Below are 21,460 nucleotides of genomic sequence, written 5' to 3' on the forward strand. Positions count from 1 at the left end.
CTGGAAGAGATCAGTCTTTATGGCTTTCTTAAATTCTGGAAGACTGTTAAGTTGATGAATCTCTCCCGGCAGGCCATTCCACAATCTGGGAGCGGCAGAAGAAAAAGTCCTCTGGGTAACAGTTGTCTGCCTTGTTTTTGTTGGCTGGAGTAAATTCTTCCCAGAGGACCTGAGTGTGCGGGGCGGATGGTACGGGAGAAGGCGATCCCGCAGGTAGCCTGGACCCAAACCATGTAGGGCTTTAAAGGTGATAACCAACACATTATACTTCGCCTGGAAACTAATTGGCAGCCAGTGAAGAGATTTTAAAGTTGTTGTAATATGGTCACTCCTAAGATGTACCGGTGATCAACCTGGCTGCTATATTTTGAACTAGTTGAAGTTTCCGGACTAGGCACAGAGGTAGCCCTGTGTAGAGCGCATTGCAGAAGTCGAGCCTCGAGGTTACCAGCGCGTGCACAACCGTCTTTAGGTCTTCCAACTCTAGCAGGGGGCGCAGCTGGCGTATCAGCCGAAGCTGATAGTAGGCACTCCTGGCTGTCGCATCTATCTGGGCTGTCATTTGGAGCGATGGATCCAGAACCACCCCCAAGCTGCGAATGCTGTCTTTCAGGGGGAGTGTAATCCCATCCAGAACTGGTTGACACACCTCCAAACCCAGGTTGGGGGCTTGGACAGCGAGCACCTCTGAACGTCTTGCAAATGTTGGGCGCGCAAGAAGGATACAAAATATTCGTTCGTGGAATTACAACATGCAAGCAGATACTTCAAAACAGCGCCATGTTTCAGATTATGCAGCAGTATCCGGATTTGCAAAATGATTCAGTCTGAATTCTGTTTGGGGGGCATTTTGCTAGTTACGCCTATGATGAGTTTAAAGTTAGACCTAGGTATTAACCTTTCCCCAACAGCACAACCCCCACGGAATGGAACAATTTTTTGAAAACAAAGAAAGAGGAACTGCTGTAGACATTGGGGGAGAGAAATGGGACAAGAAGTCATAGATGTAAATTTGGTTTTATTCCAACTTCTCTCCTCACTCGCCCAGGGTGAACAACAGCTAAAGAACAGGAACTTCAAAAACATGAAATATCTTCAGCACAGAGCAGTGGAGGCTGGTGGCTCTGATGTGAGTGGAGCGGTGAAACCACTCTGGGTTTCAGTCAGAACCCCAGCCAGCACTTCAAAGGAGCTATCTAAGGTGTGCACCTTGATATCTCCTTTAGGAGTTCTGACTGGTTGTGACTGAATCCCAGAGCAGATTCACCACCTCACCAGCCTCCACGCGCATGGAGTAGGCGCACCGAAACACATTTAACCCAAGGGAACGAGAGAGCAGCTCACTGCACAGAATTGTGGGTGGATCCTGGCCTCACTTCACCCCACATGGCTGTTCTGTGCCAGTTGTGATAGAGAGAAAAAGCCCTCTGGGCAAGGTCAGATTTTTTTTTTTTAAAAAAAGCCGGTTTTAATCAGTCGTGTTGCATCATGGGCTTTGTAGTTTGAAGACATGATAGCACTCTTCAAATACTTGAAAGGTTGTCACACAGAGGAGGGCCAGGATCTCTTCTCGATCCTCCCAGAGAGCAGGACACGGAATAACGGGCTCAGGTTACAGGAAGCCGGATTCCAGCTGGACATCAGGAAAAACTTCCCGACTGTTAGAGCAGTACGACAGTGGAATCAGTTCCCTAGGGAGGTTGTGGGCTCTCCCACCCTAGAGGCCTTCAAGAAGCAGCTGGACAACCCTCTGTCAGGGATGCTTTAGGGTGGATTCCTGCATTGAGCAGGGGGCTGGACTCGATGGCCTTGTAGGCCCCTTCCAACTCTGCTATTCTATGATTCTATGACTACGTCAACAGTCTTTCCCGTCCATGCCCAGTTAGCCCAGGGGGATGCTACACCATGGATTAAAATAGGAGGAACAGTGCTTTCTTGTTATTTATTCAATGGTTTGTCGCACATTTGCGTGTGTCAGCATCTGCGGGCAAGTATCCAACAGCGACGTTCTGCAAATTCAAATAGCACTGGCAGAATCTTTTCACTGGTTGCACAACGGGTGCAATGCAACGTCACGACGAATTGTGCAACAGGGTTGCACAACCCATTGCACGAGCCTAATGTGCCTGAGCTTGCACAACCACATGCGTGCAGATGTAACTTGCTTCGGGTTCTTCTCCAGCACATAGTTCGGAACCGAGGTTCCGCTCGCAGCACGTCATTGACGCTGACGGCGCGGCACAGGTGGACGCTGCCCCTGGGCTCCGGACGGCACGGCTGCTTGAGCCAGAGCCCTGATGGGCCCCCTTGAGGATCAGCTCTGCCCCAGCTGTCTGTCTCAAAGTGCTTTGGCCTCCTCTGGCTTGAACTTTTGTCCTGCCGAAGCCCTCGGGGTGTGCGGGGCGGCGTTCAGGGGGACTGGGGCGTGCGCGGTGTATGTGTGTGCCTGTGGTCTGCAGGGCTGGCGCTGCCATAGGGGCCAGTCAGGCGGCCGCCTAGAGCACCAAGGTAAGGGGGGCGCCAAACGCCACACCCGGAAGTCGCCCTCCCACTCTCAGAGGCGCTCTAGCCGAGCGAGGGCAGCTGCTGTTCCGAAGCCGCCCTTCTGCCCCGACCCCCAGCGTCCCTGGCTTGGCTGTGGCTGGGCGCCCGCCCAGCTGAAGCCAAGCCAGGACACTGGGGTGGGGGCGGGTGGACGGCTCCACGTTCTGACTTCCAGCGCACGCCGGACGTCTGTCTGTCCCCCCACCCCACCCCACCCCAGCGTCCTGCCCAGCTGAAGCCAAGCCGGGACGCTGGGGTGGGGGCGAGTGGTCAGCTCCATGTTCTGACTTCTGGTGCGTGCTGGATGTCCGGCCGGCCGGCTGCCCCCCCCCCCAGCATCCCACCCAGCTGAAGCCAAGCAGGGACGCTGGGGTGGGGGCGGGTGGACGGCTCCACGTTCTGACTTCCAGCGCACGCCGGACGTCTGTCTGTCCCCCACCCCACCCCACCCCAGCGTCCTGCCCAGCTGAAGCCAAGCCGGGACGCTGGGGTGGGGGCAAGTGGTCAGCTCCATGTTCTGACTTCTGGTGCGCGCTGGATGTCCGGCCGGCCGGCTGCCCCCCCCCCCAGCATCCCACCCAGCTGAAGCCAAGCAGGGACGCTGGGGTGGGGGCGGGTGGACGGCTCCAAGTTCTGACTTCCAGCGCACGCCGGACGTCCGGACGTCTGTCTGTCCCCCCCCCAGCATCCCACCCAGCTGAAGCCAAGCAGGGACGCTGGGGTGGGGGCGAGTGGTCAGCTCCATGTTCTTACTTCTGGTGCATGCCGGATGTCCGTCCGTCCGGCTGCCCCCCACCCCACCCCAGCATCCCACCCAGCCAAAGCCGTGCCGGGATGCTGGGGTGGGCGGACAATTCCATGTTCTGACTTCCAGCACGCGCCAGACGTCCGTCCGTCCGGCTGCCCCCCACCCCACCCCAGCGTCCCACCCAGCTGAAGCCAAGCAGGAACGCTGGGTTGGGGGCAGGTGGACGGCTCCACGTTCTGACTTCTGGTGCGCGCTGGATGTCCGTCCGTCCGGCTGCCCCCCCCCCCCAGCATCCCACCCAGCTGAAGGCAAGCAGGGACGCTGGGGTGGGGGTGAGTGGTCAGCTCCATGTTCTGACTTCTGGTGCATGCTGGATGTCCGTCCATCCGGCTGCCCCCCACCCCACCCCAGCGTCCTGCCCAGCCGAAGCCAAGCCGGGACGCACCTTCTGACTTTGGGCGAAGGAAAGGTAACGCGGCCTCCATCCCCGCCTGTCTCCGCCTACCGGGGGTGGGGGGGGGGGAACGCTGGGTGTTTGTGTGTCTGTGTGTGTGGAAGCAGCTCACCTTGCCTAGGGTGCAAAATAGCCTGGCACCGGCCCTGGTGGTCTGTACATGCGCCCCCTTCTTAAGGCATTGTTGGAAGAGTGAAAGGAGGCGGAGAGAGAGCGAGGTCTGAGCTGGGATCTCCTGGCAGGGTGGGGTGGGGGGTTGCCGGGAGCCTGAGCGCTTTCCGAGGGGAGCGGAGGGCAGGGGAGGGGGGGCCCCTTCTGAGCCATGTGGTTCTCATTAGACAAGGCTGCCGAGCAACACTGCTCCACACAGGCCGAAAGAGCAGGAGGCGGCTTCCTTTTTCCCCTTTTCCTTTTTTCTTGCAGAGAGGGCAGCAGAGAGAGAGGGAGGGAGGAAGGCGAGGCGAGGCGAGCAAGAAAGTTAGGAGCGCAGGAGGAGCTGGACGGAGACGCGCTGGGGACCGGGCTGGCATGGAGAGGGGCGCCCGGCTCCCGAGCTGCGCTTGTGGGGAGCTCCCGGGGCTTTTTAGGGGGCGCTGCTCGCTCTTTCCCGGGGCTCTGCTGCTGCTGCTGCTGCTCCTCAACAGCCATGGGGGCACCTCCAAGGCGCAAGGTAAGGAGCGGCAAGGCGGGGGGGATCTCGCCGGGAAAACGCTCGGGTCAGCTGGAGGGGAGCCTGTCCCCCCCCGCCCATTCCGGTTGGTTGGGGGAATAAGGGGCGGCCAGGGCGCATTTCACCAGGTTGCCCTTTGAGAGGAGAAGCAGAAGCTGGCGAAGAGGGCAGTGCGGATCCGAAATTGGGGGCGCCTGATCAGAGAAAGCGGGCGGCGGCGGGGCGTGTGTGCTACTTTTGGCCGTCAGCGCCCCTCACCCCTGCGTCTGGGCGTGGGGAAAAGGGCGAGCGACTTTGCTGCTGTTTGGGGAGGTGGGCGTATAATAAAGGCTACTTCTGCCCATGTGGCGGGGTGTTTTGTGGGGGGGGGGCGAGAGAGAGAGACGTGTGGATCTGGGCGAAGGAATGTGGCTGGCTCATCCGCGGTGCGCCCCTCACCGTGGCATCTGGGCGTGGGTCTGGGGAAGTCTTGGCTTGATGCTTTACGCTTGAGGCGAGGTTGTAGGTTAAGGGCATTTAGGGGGAAATCGAGGAGGAATCGACGGCGAACGGGTGACCCTTGCTCTGGCCTCTGAGCATGGGAGAAAGGCTTAACGGGGTTGTTTATTTGGGGGTAGGGGTGTTTGAATTTCCGGTGTGTGTGTGTGTGTGGCTCTGTTTGGGGCAACCAGGATGATCAGGGGTCTGGAAACAAAGCCCTATGAAGAGAGATTGAAAGAACTGGGCATGTTTTGCCTGGAGAACAGAAGATTGAGAGGAGACATGAGAGCACTCGTCAAAGACTTAAAAGGTTGTCACATAGAGGAGGGCCAGGATCTCTTCTCGATCCTCCCAGAGTGCAGGACATGGAATAACGGGCTCAAGTTAAAGGAAGCCAGATTCCAGCTGGACATCAGGAAAAACCTCCTGACTGTTAGAGCAGTACGACAATGGAATCAGTTACCTGGGGAGGTTGTGGGCTCTCCCACACTAGATGCCTTCAAGAGGCACCTGGACAACCATCTGTCAGGGATGCTTTAGGGTGGATTCCTGCCTTGAGCAGAGGGTTTGACTGGATGGCCTTGTAGGCCCCTTCCAACACTGCTATTCTATGATTCCATGATTCTCCTGGTTTGGGATTGTGTGTGTGTCACTTCGATATCTGGCACATATATGAAGAGACTCTGTTGAAGATGTGACTATCGGCCACTGATGTAGAAGGGGGTGCCTGGTGTGCCGGCACGCCTGAATTCGGTGAGGGATCCTCTGGGCGACCCTCACCTGTGCATCTGGGCAACACGGATGGTGGGCAAAACATTCCTGGCACCTGGTGCCCGTTGTCAGCCCCATCCATCATCAAGTCTGAGCTGTTTTAACATTTTAGGAGTTCAGAGTAAACTTTAATCTTGGCTGCGGGGTGAAATGTACACCTTGCTCCATGTGCAGCGCATGTGTGTGTGTGTGCATCCCAGTCTGAATGGGGGTGATGCAAGGTTATATTTTGTGGGTGTGGCCTGCACCTGGAAGCACGTATAGGGGTGTTGTGCCTCTGGGCCTAGGAGGTGATGCTGGGTATGTTGGCAGAGGGCAGCTCTGAGGGTGGAGAAAGGGCAGGTCTCTTGACAATACTGGCCTAGATGGAACAAGGGTCTTGGCTGAGTGGGCCTGTTCAGACGACACGTTAAGCCATGGTTAGGCCGCTAAGCCTTTTGCAGCAAATGGTTGATGAGCGTGTTTAAACCGTGGTTAGGTAGCCACCATGGTCAGGAATGGTTCACACTACACACTGCGCCGTAACGTTTAGCTCAAAATGCTTAACCACGGTGGCTTAGGGTGTCATCTGAACAGGGTCACCATAAGGCAGATTCTGACGCTGCGTTAGTGTGTGGCTGTTGACGTTCCAGCTTCTCTCGATTTGTTTCCGGGGAAATTCCTTCCTTCCCGCTCCACATGGCCTCTTGGCTACCAGGGTCTGGCTGTGCTCCATGATGACTCTATATGGTCTAGTTTGGGTTGGATGAAGAAGCGTTTGCATGGCCTCTCTCTGACCCTTGCAAGGCAGGGAAACAGCTGCTCTCATCCTGTCCCATCTCGACATGTCTTTAAAACAGGGCAGCTAACGTTACTAGAGAGCCACCTTTCCCCATCATTCCTGTCTATATAGTCCTTGGCAGAACCATAAATACATGGAATCCCACTTCCCCACTGTATCACCTCTACATCCCCCCCACCCCCCCACACATGCACAGTAGATGCAGAAGACAAGGTATACTTTGGGCCGGGGTGTCACCCGGACAGCCCCTGCATGCCTGGATCCCATCCTGGGATGCATGAACCATTTGTAGGGGATGTTTCTGTGCCTACGCAGAGTGCAGCTTTATCACCACACTGAGTAACCACCCGGTTGGGGTTTATTTATTTATTTATTACATTTTTATACCGCCCAATAGCCGAAGCTCTCTGGGCGGTTCATGAAAATTAAAACCATAATAAAACAACCAACAGGTTAAAAGCACAAATACAAAATGCAGTATAAAAAGCAAAACCAGGATATAGCCCCCCCCTTTTACTCTTCTAGGTTACAGGGTGTGGCTTGTGGCCAGCATCGTAAAAATTAGCCATGTTGGGGATGAGGAACTTGATACTATAAGCTATATGAACGCATTAAAACCTGAGATTTGTTTTTTAAAGCATCTCATGGATCCTCCCAGAGTGCAGGACACGGAATAACGGGCTCAAGTTAAAGGAAGACAGATTCCAGCTGGACATCAGGAAAAACTTCCTGACTGTTAGAGCAGTACGACAATGGAACCAGTTACCTAGGGAGGTTGTGGGCTCTCCCACCCTAGAGGCCTTCAAGAGGCAGCTGGACAACCATCTGTCAGGAATGATTTAGGGTGAATTCTTGCCTTGAGCAGGGGGTTGGACTCGATGGCCTTGTAGGCCCCTTCCAACTCTGCTATTCTATGATTCTATGAAGTGGTTGATCGTTAACTTTAGTCTAGGGTGTTACTTGCACTAGGACAGAGATAAACAACCTGGTATCTTCTAGATGCTTTGGACTACATTTCCCATAATCCCTTACCTTGGCCCATGCTGGCAGGGGCTGGTGGGAGTTGTAGTCCAAAACATTTGGAAGGCATTGGGCTGCCTACCACTGAAGTAAAGATAAAGAATTGGCATTAAACCCTACATGGGACACATCTTATTTGCGATGAAAGGAGGCACATAGCAAAGAGTTTTCTTAAGAGATCAATTCTCCTCGTCCTTTTTAAAAAAAATTAAGTATGGCATCGAATCATTATATACCGAAATGATAAGGAAAAAGAAGACATTGAACAACATGTATTAAGCAAATCAGAAATGGGCTGCAGGAGTGATTCATCATCACGGAATTAAAATCTTGGCATGGGACCCTGAAGGGCCCTATTTTTTCCAGGCCCATGGCAGGGTCCCTCCACTTACTACATAACCCATCCCATCAACACCACCCTGGTGCAAAGGAGCAGGAGCAAATGAGGTATCTGTGGAGATGTGGGTGACTCAAGAAAGTGAGCCAAGCACCATCCTTGAGTTGCCGTCATTCATACAGAACCACATAAGCAATGTAGACAGACCCCTGTTCTCAAGGAACCTACAATCAGAAGCAGAAAATGGGGAAATGATGGAGGGTGGGCAGAAAGAACAAGGGCTAATGCAGAGTTATATGTGCATAAAGCTTGCTTGAGGAGTAAGAAGACACACCAAAAGCCCTGTGAGAAAGGTGGGTTACGGGAGGGTTTTGAAAGAAAAGAAATGACACCAAACACATTCCCAAGTACGTTCCACAAACAGCCCTCTCTCGGGGCCCAAACAGACCTTATTTTAAATCTGTGCCTGACAGCTACGGCTTCTTTTCATGTTTACTCTAGATTAGGCGCAGGGGACCTGATCCAGATCTTAAAAGGGCCCCCTCCCATGCAGTCGCCACGTTAGGGTCTCAGTCTGGATCACGGCCCCTATTGCGTCCAGTTTTGGGCTCCACAATTCAAGAAGGACTCAGACAAACTGGAGCGTGTTCAGAGGAGGGCAACCAGGATGATCAGGGGTCTGGAAACAAAGCCCTAGGAAGAGAGACTGAAAGAACTGGGCCTGTTTAGCCTGGAGAAGAGAAGATTGAGGGGAGACATGATAGCACTCTTCAAAGACTTAAAAGGTTGTCACACAGAGGAGGGCCAGGATCTCTTCTCGATCCTCCCAGAGTGCAGGACACGGAATAACGGGCTCAAGTTAAGGGAAGTCAGATTCTGGCTGGACATCAGGAAAAACTTCCTGACTGTTAGAGCAGTGCGACAATGAAACTAATGACCTAGGGAGGTTGTGGGCTCTCTCACACTTGAGGCCTTCAAGAGGCAGCTGGACAACCATCTGTCAGGGATGCTTTAGGGTGGATTCCTGCATTGAGCAGGGGGTTGGACTCGATGGCCTTATAGGCCCCTTCCGACTCTACTATTCTATGATTCTATGCCTACTCTAGAGCAAAAATGAATTTAAAAAGTGCAGCTGCTAGGCACAGACTTAAATTAATGCCAGTGTTGGGCCTCAGAGTCTTGATTAAGTCATAGGTGAGAGCTTGAACTGAAACCGAAGGTGGAGCACTTAGGAAAGGTTCTATAGAAGAAAATGCAAAGAGCCCCGTTGATTCCGTTCTCCAGTCCACATGTAAGACCTCCCAGTATGAATGCCAAGCAAACTTGTCAGCCATGGGCCCACCACGCAGTTATGAAACTGCTGACATTTGAAATGCAAGGATTGTCTGGAGAGGGCCCAGGGGGCGGAGTCTGAAATGGAGAGGTGGAGCTTAGCGGTTTCTGAGGGCAGAGCCTAGTAGTTTCCGGAGGATTTGGAGTGAGCCCAGTATAAAAGTGGTGGTGAATCTTCGATGGCGTCAAGCCAAAATTGCCAACGCTGAGCCGTAAGAGCCAGCATTCAGGATGAATGAATCACTCTCTCTCTGTGTTAAACTTCTCCTTTCTTTTCCATCCCCATCTTTTTTTTTTAAAAAAAAAACCCCAACCCTTTTACAAACCTTTGTAAATCTTGTTAATTTTAATAGGTCTTGCAAAATAAAATGAATCCTGGGGGGAATTCGGCCTGGTATATAGGACAGCCTAGCAGCTGACATCTGTGTCTGTGCAGCTTGGATCCTTTGAGATTCACGCCTCCTAAATAGCCTTTTAAAGCTATCTAAGGAATGTTTAATTGAGGGTGGGGCGGGTTATAGATTTCTTAAATGAATAAATCAACTTCAGCTACTCATCTTGGTGTTAGGGTGACTATATGCAAAGGAGGACCGGGCGCCTGTATCTTTAACAGTTGCATTGAAAGATTGGGATTTCAGCAGGTGTCATTTGTATGCATGCAGCACCTGGTGAAAGTCCCTCTTCATCACAAGAGCAAAAGCTGCAGGAGCCCTGCCCTCATTTATATCTGGTTACTCTAGTATAGTTCCTACAGCTTTAACAATTGTGATGAATAGGGAATTTCTCCTTTCAATACAACTGTTAAAGATACAGGAGCCATGTCCTCCTTTCCATATGGTCACCCTAATCTTGGTGGTTGTCATAGAGAATGGAGGGACTGTGCTTTACTTCCTGTCCTCCTGGTCCATAAAGGTGAGGCTAGAAGGGCTGTTCTCTCTCTGTCTCTGTCTCACACACACACCTTTTCTTAGCTCTATGATTTTTGCCCAACATGGACAATGCTGACTTACAAGGGCTTCTTTGGGGATCTTCATTTTAAGAAAACAGCCCTGCACCTTGCAGTACAGTTTGCTTTGACAATCTCACTCCAACCCCAAGATTGCAAGTCCGAGAAGGCCCAATGTGAACTGTAACTTTTAGAACTGGGGCCTGAGCTTGCTTTTTCCTTCTCCCTCCCCACCCCCTTTTCCTCATGTGTCATTTTTTTTAGATTGTAAGCTCCAGGGCAGGGACGGTCGTACAGCTGGACTTTGTAAGTTGTCCTGGAAGTTTGTTTGGCTAACAGGTGGAATAAAAATGCTTTAATTCATTTAAAACACACACAAATTGAAGTGCTTAGAGCAAGTCCAGTGTGATCAACCTCCACAGTTGACCATGGGTAATTCAAGAGTAAACGCAGTGGGTCATGTGGCCGTTGTGTAGCTATTGCCTGCTTTTTAAATGGCATGGAAATTACTCCTCCGAGATGTGTTGGGTTGATCTGGGAATAGCCTCATGCATTCACACCTACACTTGTGTACGGCAATACTTGGCTGCGGTTAGAACATTCTGTACTGCCCGGGCAGCCAACCCGGTTGAGTGGTTCTGTTCCCCACTGACTGGCAACGGTTCAGATGGGAATCCTTTACTGCTATTTTTGAGCCTAGGTGTGAATTTCTCACCCAATAGCCCTTTTCGACTGTTCAATGAACATTTATTTATTTATTTACAATATTTATATACTGTCCCTATTTAGAATTTAAGAGTGGTGGACAAAATCAAATAAAAACAGAATAAAAACCACATCAAAAGTACATTTTTAAAAGAAACAAAGTGCAAAATGAACCACGCCTGGTCATTAAGGGAAGGCTTTCTGGAACGACAATGTTTTCAGGAGGCGCCAGAAGGAATAAAAAGTTGGTGCCTGCCTGACCTCCAGAGGCAGGGAATTCCACAGGAGGGGGGCCACCACGCTGAAGGCTCTTCCCCTGGTGGATTCCAATCGGAGGAAGGATCTATGTGGAACCACCAGGAGCAGGTCCTTGGATGACCTCAGTGATCGGGCAGGTTGGTAAGGGATAAGGCGCTCTCTCAGGTGTCCTGGTCCCAAGTTGTTTAGGGCTTTGTACACAAGTACAAGAACCTTAAACCGGGCCCGGTAGTGAATAGGCAGCTAGTGCAGTTCCCTCAGCAGAGGAGTTACATGCTGGAAAAGGGCAGCTCCAGACAACAGCTAAGTTGCAGCATTCTGCACTAGCTCCAGAACATGGATGCGCAGGTGTGTTTTTCGTTGGCCCTCGCCCATTTCCTCTGTGGTTCGTGGTGGCCACTGGCACTCCTTTCCTAAAGCCATACATGAGCCTCCTAACAACACCTGGTAGCCTAGGGCTGGTGTTTTGGCAGCCTCTGCAAGCAGGTACATCGGGCAGAGGAACCTTCCCCAACCTGGTGCCCTCCAGATGGGTTGGTCTGCCCTCCCATCATTCCCAGCTAGCATGGCCATAATGGGAGTTGCAGTCCAACACATCTAGAAGGTCCCAGATTGGAGAAAGCTCGTATAGACAACCAGGTGAATGTACGAAGATTAGGAACGGGTAGTGGACACTATCCCAATTTTCCCATGACACACACGCGGGCGCCCACCCAGTGTCCAAAAAGGCCTAATTTCCTGCATCACCCCTTGAGTAATTGAAGTTCTCAAATTATTTTTCAAATTTTGCAAGTCCATGGTTGAAACAGGACGTCCTGGGCTCCGTTGGTGCCACCTGCTTCCGTTGGTGCCATCGCATCAGGAGGCCCAGCTCTTTCTCCTTCCTCTCTTGGTTCTAAGAAACATATTTTTATTTTTTTTCACTTGCTCTTCCCCTCCCCAACTCTGCTTTTCTTGAGGTTTTTAGCTTTTCTGCCAAAATTCAGCAAGTGTCAGGGAGGAAAAAACACAAAGGAGAAGAGTGGGTTGGTTGGTTTCTAAAAAGCAGAATTTCAGTTCTTGATTCCCTTCCCCCAGTTACTTTTGGTTCTCTTTCCTTCGAACGAGAACCCAACGGGGCCCTCCCATGAAGCTGATTGGTGGGAGATCCAGGACAGATAAAAGGAAGGACTTCTTCACACAGCCCATGGTTAAACTATGGAACTCACTACCACAAGATGTGATGACCACCGATTTGGATGGCTTTAAAAGGGTGTTGCCTAATTTCCTATCAATGGCTACTAATCCTGATGGTTACGTGCTACCTCCAGTATCAGAAGCATTAAGACTATGTACACCAGTTTCTGGGGAACATGGGTGGGAGGGTGCTGTCGTACTGGTTTGGACGAGGAGGTGCAGGGAACGCTTACCAGATTTGCAAATGACACAAAATTGGGTGGGATAGCTAATACCCTGGAAGACAGAAACAAACTTCAAAGTGATCTTGATAGGCTGGAGTGCAGGGCTGAAAACAACAGGATGAAATTTAATAGGGATAAATGTCAAGTTCTACATTTAGGAAATAGAAACCAAAGGCACAGTTACAAGATGGAGGATACTTGGCTTAGCAATACTACAAATGAGAAGGATCTTGGAATTGTTGTAGATCACAAGCTGAATATGAGCCAACAGTGCGATATGGCTGCAAGAAAGGCAAATGCTATTTTGGGCTGCATTAATAGAAGTATAGCTTCCAAATCACATGAGGTACTAGTTCCTCTCTATTCAGCCCTGGTTAGGCCTCATCTAGAGTATTGCGTCCAGTTCTGGGCTCCACAATTCAAGAAGGACGCAGACAAGCTGGAGCGTGTTCAGAGGAGGAAAAACCAGGATGATCAGGGGTCTGGAAACAAAGCCCTATGAAGAGAGACTGAAAGAACTGGGCTGGAGAAGAGAAGATTGAGGGGAGACATGAGAGCACTCTTCAAATACTTAAAAGGTTGTCACACAGGGGAGGGCCAGGATCTCTTCTCAATCCTCCCAGAGTGCAGGACACGGAATAACGGGCTCAAGTTAAAGGAAGCCAGATTCCAGCTGGACATCAGGAAAAACTTCCTGACTGTTAGAGCAGTACGACAATGGAATCAGTTCCCTAGGGAGGTTGTGGGCTCTCCCACACTAGAGGCCTTCAAGAGGCAGCTGGACAAGCATCTGTCAGGGATGCTTTAGGGTGGATTCCTGCCTTGAGCAGGGAGTTGGACTCGATGGCCTTGTAGACCCCTTCCAACTCTGCTGTTCTACGATTCCATGGTGTCCCGCTGCTGTGTTTCTGGTGGTCAAATGGTTGGCCTTTGTTTGAACAAAATGCTGGCCTAGATAGACCCTTAGTTGGATCCAGCAGGGCTCTTCTTACGTTCCTACGTTCTTAATGGCCATTTCTGCTTGCAGGGCTTTCACGGCACGGAGAGTTTGTCACTCCTCACTGGATTTCGGGAGGGCGAAGCAGGCGAGCTGTCAGCGTGGCGGAAAAGGTGGGCGACTCTTGCAAACTGATGCCTGTTCATGTCTTGTCTTTCTTTCTTTACATTCCTGACAATTCCCCATTTCTCTCCCCCCCCCATCTAAATGGAAGTGGATAAGGTCTTCACTTGGGACTTTGAAGAGGCAAAAGTTCTTTCCAGTTCCAGCTAAGGACACTTAATATCTCTTAGGGCTTTTGTGGGTGGATCTCAAAAACCAATGATTGCTTAAGGCTGGAGGCCCAGACCTAAGGTGCAGGGGTGGAGCCTGGTGAGAATAGGGGTGGAGCCTAGTGGGGATGATTCCTGGGGGGTTTGGGGAAGTGCTTAGGGGCAGAGAAAATAGCAAAAGCTCCCAAGTCAAATAGAAAATAGGTGCGATCCTATGCATGTTTCGTCAGAGAAAAGGTCCTCTGTCTAAACAGGCATAGAATTTCACCCATAGTTCTTGATTCTGACCCCTTGTTCTAAGATTGCCTTCCCCAACCTGGTACCTTCCAGATGTGTTGGATTATGCTGGCTGGGAATGATGGGAATTGCGATCCAATGCATCTGGAGGACGCCGGGTTCTAGAGAAGGCTGCCTTTTGGAGATCCAGAAATTTCCACTCAGAAATGTCCACTCAGACCCTGACACTTGCTAGCCCTAAGTTGCTGGCAGGAGTTAAACTTACATTTAACTTACTCAATTGATTCTCTTCCACCCTCTCTACCCTCCACCAGCCCTTTCCCACTCAAAATCGTGGGGAGAATGGGACATAGGGTTGAATAAATGTTGGGCAAAGTGGGAAATGTGGTTATGCTTAAATCTGGCCGAAGAGGGGCCCTTGTGTGTGTGTTTTTTAAAAAAACCACCAAGAGTCTTTTGTGGCACCTGAAACACTAGCAAATATATTCTGGAAGAAGCTATCGCAGACGCCGTCCGCTAGATCAGAATGCATGAAGTGTTGAGTGGAAATGGGCGGATTTGTAAATATGCGGTGGGATCTGGAGAGAGAAATGTAAACCATGTGGTCAGAGGGAATTGAAATGTAAAAAGGTACATAATAATTACCTTAACTGTTGCTGTTTATGGGTGGGTGATAACACAGATATCGTTGTAACGGTTAACAGATTAACCTATGTAGTGTGATCAAAACACCCCCACACACAAACCTGTGCCCTTGTTCAAACCGCAGGAAACAGAGTTGAATCTCAATTTCACCTTGAAATTCCTTTGAAATTCCTTTGTTCAAGAATGGCCACCTTCCGGTCATTGAGAGAGTGTTCTGGGAGGTTGAAAGTCCCTCCCACGGATTTCTGAACATTGCCGTTCCTGATTTGTGCCCATTTGCTCATAGAGTCTGGCCTGTTTGTCCTATTATTATATTAGTTATTACATTTGTACACCACCCCATAGCCAACGCTCTCTGGGCAGTTTACGCGTAGGGCATTGCTGGCAAACAATGGCGTGTATCATATTGGAGGGGTCCGACTGAACCCTTGATGTTGTGGATGGCAGGATGAGGTCCTGTGATAGCGTCGCCAGAGTAGATGTGGGGGCAGGATTGGCATTTGGACCTGCTGTAGGCTCTGGTTCCTGTATCTGCTGTGAGATCTGTTGATGCTTGTATTCTGTTGCTTTCTCTTCTGGCTCTATCCTGAAGTAGTTTATTCTTGGCCTTGTCATTCTGTTTTTCACTGCGTTGAGCAGGTATTGTAATCTGAGGAATGCCTGATTTAGAACCTTAAGGGTGCAAATATTATGCATGTTTAGACAGAAAGAAAGTCCTACAACTTCAAGCATTTCCCAGAGAGCGCTGCTTTTTTTCTGTCTAAACTAGGGCTGTGCACGGACCCCCCACTCCGCACCCGATCCACAAATTGCAGATCGGACGTGCTCCGCCCCGCGTCGATCCGCCTATGGTCCACTCTGCTGCGGAGCTCTGGATCTGAATCGGAGCTCCGCAGTGGCGGTGCCAGGTAAAGCCCTCCTTCCTCCTCCTCCCTTACCTGCGTCCATCGCGGCCCGGCGGCTGCTTCAACTGAGCCCGAGGACTCAGACAGGAACACTGGTCTTCCAGTTTGTGTCCTCAGGCTCAGTTGAAGCCACTGCCGGAACGCGACGGACTCCGGTAAGACCTTTCCCACCTGCCCCCTTACCTGGCTCCGTCGCCGTTGCCACATGGACTGCGGTGGCACCGCCGCCACCAGGTAAGGCCCCCCTCCCTCCTCCCCCCTTACCTGCATCCATCACATTTCGGCAACGGCTTCACCTGAGGCCGAGGCTCAAAGCGGAAGGGCAGGCCGCAGTTGCGGACTGGTCTTCCGGTGTGAGCCTCAGCCTCAGTTGAAGCCGCCACTGGACCGCGACAGAGGCAGGTAAGCCCCCCTCCCCTCTGCCCCCTTACCTGGCTCTGCCGCTGTCGCCACACAGACTGCGGCAGCGCCAGGTAAGCCCCCACTTACCTTTTTTTCAGAGCTCCAGATTGAGGCAAAGGATCCGCTTGGTCTCGATCCTCTTCGCCTCGATCCGCAGCCCCCCTGACCCGCTTTGTCTCCGCCTTTGTAGGAGGCGAATCAGGCCGCCTCGCTATTGCTTCTACGCTCCAAAGCGAAGTGGAGCACAGCCCTAGTCTAAACATTTAAGATGCGCCTCAAGTTGCATCTTAAATTGCGAGTCTTTGTCTGTCTTGTTCATGTTGGTCTAGTATCACCTCGGTTCAAAACATTTTACAGGTTTTTGAAGCAAAGAAAAAGGTATTTGTCCATAGATGGTAGAAGGAATATTTGAAAAGGGGCTTAAATACTGGAGAAAAGCCTTCCTTCCTTCCTTCCTTCCTTCCTTCCTTCCTTCCTTCCTTCCTTCCTTCCTTCCCTTCCCTTCCCTTCCCTTCCCTTCCTTTCTTTTTTAGAGAGAGAGAGAGAGAGAGTGACTGTAATCTCTTAACAAAACAAAGAAGCCCAATACGTTTCTTTTGCTCTACTCCTCAGCCCTCTTCAGATATTCCTCTCAGAAGACATGAATGCACATGACATTGGGGTGTGTGGCATTGTGGTGGAAAACTTTACCTCCCAACCGGTGTGGATAGTTAGACGTCTGGAGGTAGCAAAAGAAAGGGGCTGCCCCGCCCTGATCTTCCTCTCATTTGCCCTGAGAGGAAGATCAGAAAAGAGCTATTTAGTCTTGAAAACAGCAAGAGCTTGGTTTGGGGGGGGGGGCGGGGGCGGGGAGAGCCCCTTTCTTTTGCTGCCTGCAACAAATACTCCGCCCTTTGCAAACCACTGCACTAAACAACCATTGGTCAGGTAGAGCCTTGCTGGATTGAACGAAAGGCCCACCTAGCCCAGCAGTCTCTACACAAAGTGGCCAGGAACCCACAACCAGGACACAGCGCAACAGCACCCTCCCACCCATGTTCCCCAGCAACTGGTGTACATAGGCTTACTGCCTCTGATACTCGTCCATCAGGACTAGTAGCCATTGATAGCCTTCTTTTCCTCCATGAATTGGCCCAACCTCCTTTCAAAGACATCCAAAATGGCGGCCGTCTCTACATCTTGCGGCAGTGAATTCCATAGTTTGCACTGTGGGGAGAAGTCCTTCTGTTGATCAGTCAGCTTCATGGGATGACCCCATTGGGTTCTAATATTATGACTGAGAGTGGGAGAAAAATGTCTCCCTATCCACATTTTCCACACCGTGCATAATTTTGTACACCTCTATCGTATCTTCCCTGACCTCTTTTGTAAGCTAAACAGTCCCAGACGTTGTAACCTTTCTTCATAGGGGAGATGATCCAGCCCTTTGAGCATTTTAGTTGCTCTTTTCCGCACTTTCCCCCAACTCTACAATATGATTTTTTAAAGTGCGGTGACAGGAATTGGTGTAGCTGGATCCGCCGCAGCGCAGAAGGGAAAGGAGAGCTGAGTTGTGCTTGGAAATGGGAACAGCTCCAGAGCCGGACAGCTGGCACCCTTTGCTCTCCAGTGCTGTTTTAGCCAGATTGGATTTCGGCTGTCTGTGACTGGCCTTATCTCCTCCTATTTTAATAGCTCCTTTTGTTTGTTTGGGATTTGCCTAAGGCCACGGGCTGTGATGCCTCCGGAGGCAGCTGCTTCGCGGCTGCAGGACGGCAGAGATTTTGCACCCTTTAAGACGCTAACAACGGCCCCAATTAGGACGGCGTGTCTGACGCCAAAAACATTCAGCACTTGCACAAAAGGCGTAACAAGACCGGCCCTGCCGCATGGGCTTCCACAGCCTAATTTAGACAAAGGCGGAGAGCAATAAAGTAGAACCACGCTCTCGAGAAGGGGGAGAAGGTCCCAAACAATTAGACACGTAAATGAATCTCCCAGCGTGGTTTTAGAAACAGTTGAGCGTTTGGCAGGCGACAAAGAAGCAGAAGACGCAGCGCTAGAAAGGAGGATGCTGAGAAATAGCTTTGTTTATTGCACAACAATGTCGGAAGCTGGCTTGCAGCCGATCAGGCTCCGTGTAGCCCATTATTGCCTGCTCTGACTGGCAGCAGCTGTCCAGGGCCCTTCGCTTGCTGCCTTCTCTCACGAACTGGAGCTGCCAGCTACGGAATGTGGGGACTTTGGGGCTGTACTGCACAGCTATGTTAGCCAAATGCCCACCGCACTGATGGTGTGTAAAGAGAGGGCTTGCATTTGTGAGGGCTGTTGTGGGTGCAGACAGATGCACTCTGCTGGCGCTCAGGAAGGCTGCCTGCCTGTGAGGGCTGGGCCAACTCTGGGGAAAGGATGGAGGGGCAGCTTTGAAGCGCCCAGGTGTTGCAATGGACAGAGGGCTGATTTGGGTCCTGATCAGCCGTGAAGTTGACTGGGCCAGCCCCTGTTTCTTAGCCTCACCGGCTTACAGACTGGAGCAGCTTTGAGTCTTGACTTGGGGGGTGGGGGTCCCCAGGGCTGAGAGCAGGCCCCAGCGCCATGAATCTCCCCATGTGCACGCCTGGATTTTCTCCACAGGAGTGAATCAATAAAGGAGGATGCACACTTGGAAAAAGAAGAAAGGCCATGGGTGTCTTCGTTGCTTGTGCTCACTGTCATATTTGCACCGTGAATGGAAACAGGCTGCACTGCAGGAGGGCAGGGTCTTGGGTGTCTCCAGTTACGCAGGGACTTGGGCAGCAGGGGCCACCTGTTGGCCATCTGCTCGTCAGAGATAGATTGCCACTGAATGGTGAGGCTTTGTTTAACTACCATGGCTAACAGCTGCTGATAAATCTAAAGAACATAAGAAGAGCCCTGCTGGATCAGACCAAGGGTCCATCTAGCCCAGCATTCTGTTCACACAGTAGCCAACCAGCTGTTAACTGGTATTAACATTCAAAGCCCTAAACGGTTTGGGGCCAGGTTATTAGAAGGAACGCCTCCTCCCATATGTACCTGCCTGGACCTTAAGATCATCCACAGGGGCCCTTCTCTGTGAGCCCCTGCCAAAGGAAGTGAGGTAGGTGGCTACTAGGAGGAGGGCCTTCTCTGCTGTGGCACCCTGGTTGTGAAACGAGGTCCCCAGAGAGGTTCGCCTGGCGCCTAGACTGTATTCCTTCCATCGCCAGCTGAAGACCTTTTTATTTTCTCCGTATTTCAACACCTAATTTTAAACTTTGCTGTTTTAATTCCGTATTTTAATCTATATCAATTCCTGCTGCGTGGTTTTATCCTGGTTGTGCTTTTCATATTGTATTTTGTATTTGTGTTTTTAGACTGTTGGTTGTTTTATTTTGCTTTTCATGGTTTTAATTCTTGTGAACTGCTCAGAGAGCTTCGGCTATTGGATGGTATAAAAATGTAATAAATAAATAGATAGACTGGGAACCCACAAGCAAGACACCGGTGCAATAGCACCCTCCTTCTCCATGAATTTGGCCAATCCCTTTTGAATCCCATCTACACAGGGTGACCATATGGAAAAGAGGACAGGGCTCCTGTATCTTTAACAGTTGTATAGCAAAGGGAATTTCAGCTGGTGTCATTTGTACTCATGCAGCACCTGGTGAAATTCCCTCTTCATAACAGTGAAAGCTGCAGGAGTCCTGCCTAGCATGACCAGATACAAAAGAGGGCAGGGCCCCTGCAACTTTAACTGTTGTGATGAAGAGGGAATTTCACCAGGTGCTGCATGCAGACTAATGACACCTGCTGAAATTCCCCTTTCTATACTGCTAAAGATACAGGAACCCTGTCCTCTTTTTCATATGGTCGCCCTACACCTACGTTACCACCATCTTTGCTGAGTCTATTTTCCCACCCCTTAATTTTATTTTATTTTTGGGCAGGGGATAGTTTGAGTCTCTGAGCAAACGTGGTGTGTGTGTGTGTGTGTAAGTAACACCGAGAGACAAAAGCAACACATTCAGTTGGGGTTTCTTGCTCTGTTTACTCTGAATTTCAGAAATAACTGAGAGTGAGCAAACATGTGAGAACAGGAGGCAGGCGGTCTGTTTCTGATTCTATATATAGGCCAGGAGTGGCTGTGAGAGGGGAAGGCAGTGCAGCTCCTGGGTTTATTTTTACTTGCCCCTCGTGTCCCAGGGCCGAGCATTTTTTAGGAAGGCAACAGAGAGGGGTGCGATTTTAAGGCGGTCATGAGGCTTTTCGTCTTCCTCCTGCGTTGGCAGAAGGCGTGCTGCAAACCCCAGGGGAATTACAAAGAAGGAGGGACGGATCCTTTCCAGGAACCATGCGTCCTGCTGGGAACCCCCTTGCTCTGGATTTCCGTAGAGCGAGGTGTGGGGTGGGCTGCCTGCCTAGGTCTGGCCTGCCTCCCCTGGAGATGTTCTTTCGTAACAACCCAGCCCAAGTATCCTCACAGCTACGGAGACCCCGCCGATAAAATTAGACACTCTCAATTCAGCTTTCCCCAGCCCAGATGCAGCCGTCCAAAGACTGCATCTGGGGATGATGGGAGTTGCATTCCAACACATCCAGCAGGTGCCAGGCTGGAGGAGGGTGCTCTGAATTGGCAATGCCCTGGAGCCAAACTGGGGATCAGTGGGAGCGAGGTCAGGCCTAAACCAGCCTGATTTCTCCGCCGGATGCTAGGAGGAATCTTTGTCCCTGCAGGCCTCCTGCTCCCTGGCTTCCTCCCTCTTGCCCGGCCCTGTGAGGAAGTCGACGTGGAGCCATAATAACCCAGTGCTCAAACGGCATTAGCAGGCTCTGAGTCACTCAGGCTCCAAGATCCAGGCCTGGCAATTACAGTAAGAGGTCAGATGCAGCTGTACGTTTCCATGGCAATAAGCATCCTGGCGAGGCCTAGTGGCAGTTGGGGCCTGCAGTGTAGCAAGGCCCAGGTTAGGACCCCCACACCACACACTTCAGCACAGGGTCCCCCAAAACAGACACCCCCCCCCAGGGTGGATAAAAATCAGTGATTTTTTAAAAATAATAATAATAAAAATGGATTTTTAAAAATTTAAATCGGATTTTTGTTTATTTAAATCAGATTTTTTTTATTTAAATCAGATTTTTTTTATTTAAATCAGATTTTTTGGATTTAAATCGGATTTTCTGGATTTAAATTGGATTTTTTGGATTTAAATCATATATTTTTATTTAAATTGGATTTTTTGGATTTAAATTGGATTTTTTTGGATTTAAATCATATATTTTTATTTAAATCAGAATTTTTTATTTAAATTGGATTTTTTTAATTTAAATTGGATTTTTTTATTTAAATCAGATTTTTTTTAATTTAAATCAGATTTTTTAGTTTAAATTGGATTTTTTGGATTTAAATTGGTTTTTTTAATTTAAATCAGATTTTTTTATTTAAATTGGATTTTTTTAAATTTAAATTGGATTTTTTATTTAAATCAATTTTTTTTATTTAAATTGGATATTTTTTAATAAAATGTTTTTTGAGGAAAAAGATAGTTTTCTATTTAAGATACATTATAGTCCAAA

At 50.3% G+C, this 21,460-nt stretch overlaps 1 protein-coding gene across 1 annotated transcript in view; it reads left to right on the forward strand.

The window, feature by feature from the left end:
* The first annotated feature begins 4,274 nt into the window (after positions 1-4,274).
* Positions 4,275-21,460, forward strand: part of ADAM33 (ADAM metallopeptidase domain 33) — a 118,326-nt gene continuing 101,140 nt past the window's right edge. The window contains exons 1-2 of the mRNA XM_063136066.1: positions 4,275-4,416; positions 13,474-13,556. Coding sequence (XP_062992136.1) covers positions 4,275-4,416; positions 13,474-13,556 — 225 coding nt within the window. The remainder of the gene's footprint in view (positions 4,417-13,473; positions 13,557-21,460) is intronic.

Source organism: Elgaria multicarinata, chromosome 10 (genome assembly GCF_023053635.1).
Source record: "Elgaria multicarinata webbii isolate HBS135686 ecotype San Diego chromosome 10, rElgMul1.1.pri, whole genome shotgun sequence".
Classification (NCBI taxonomy): Eukaryota; Metazoa; Chordata; class Lepidosauria; order Squamata; family Anguidae; genus Elgaria; species Elgaria multicarinata.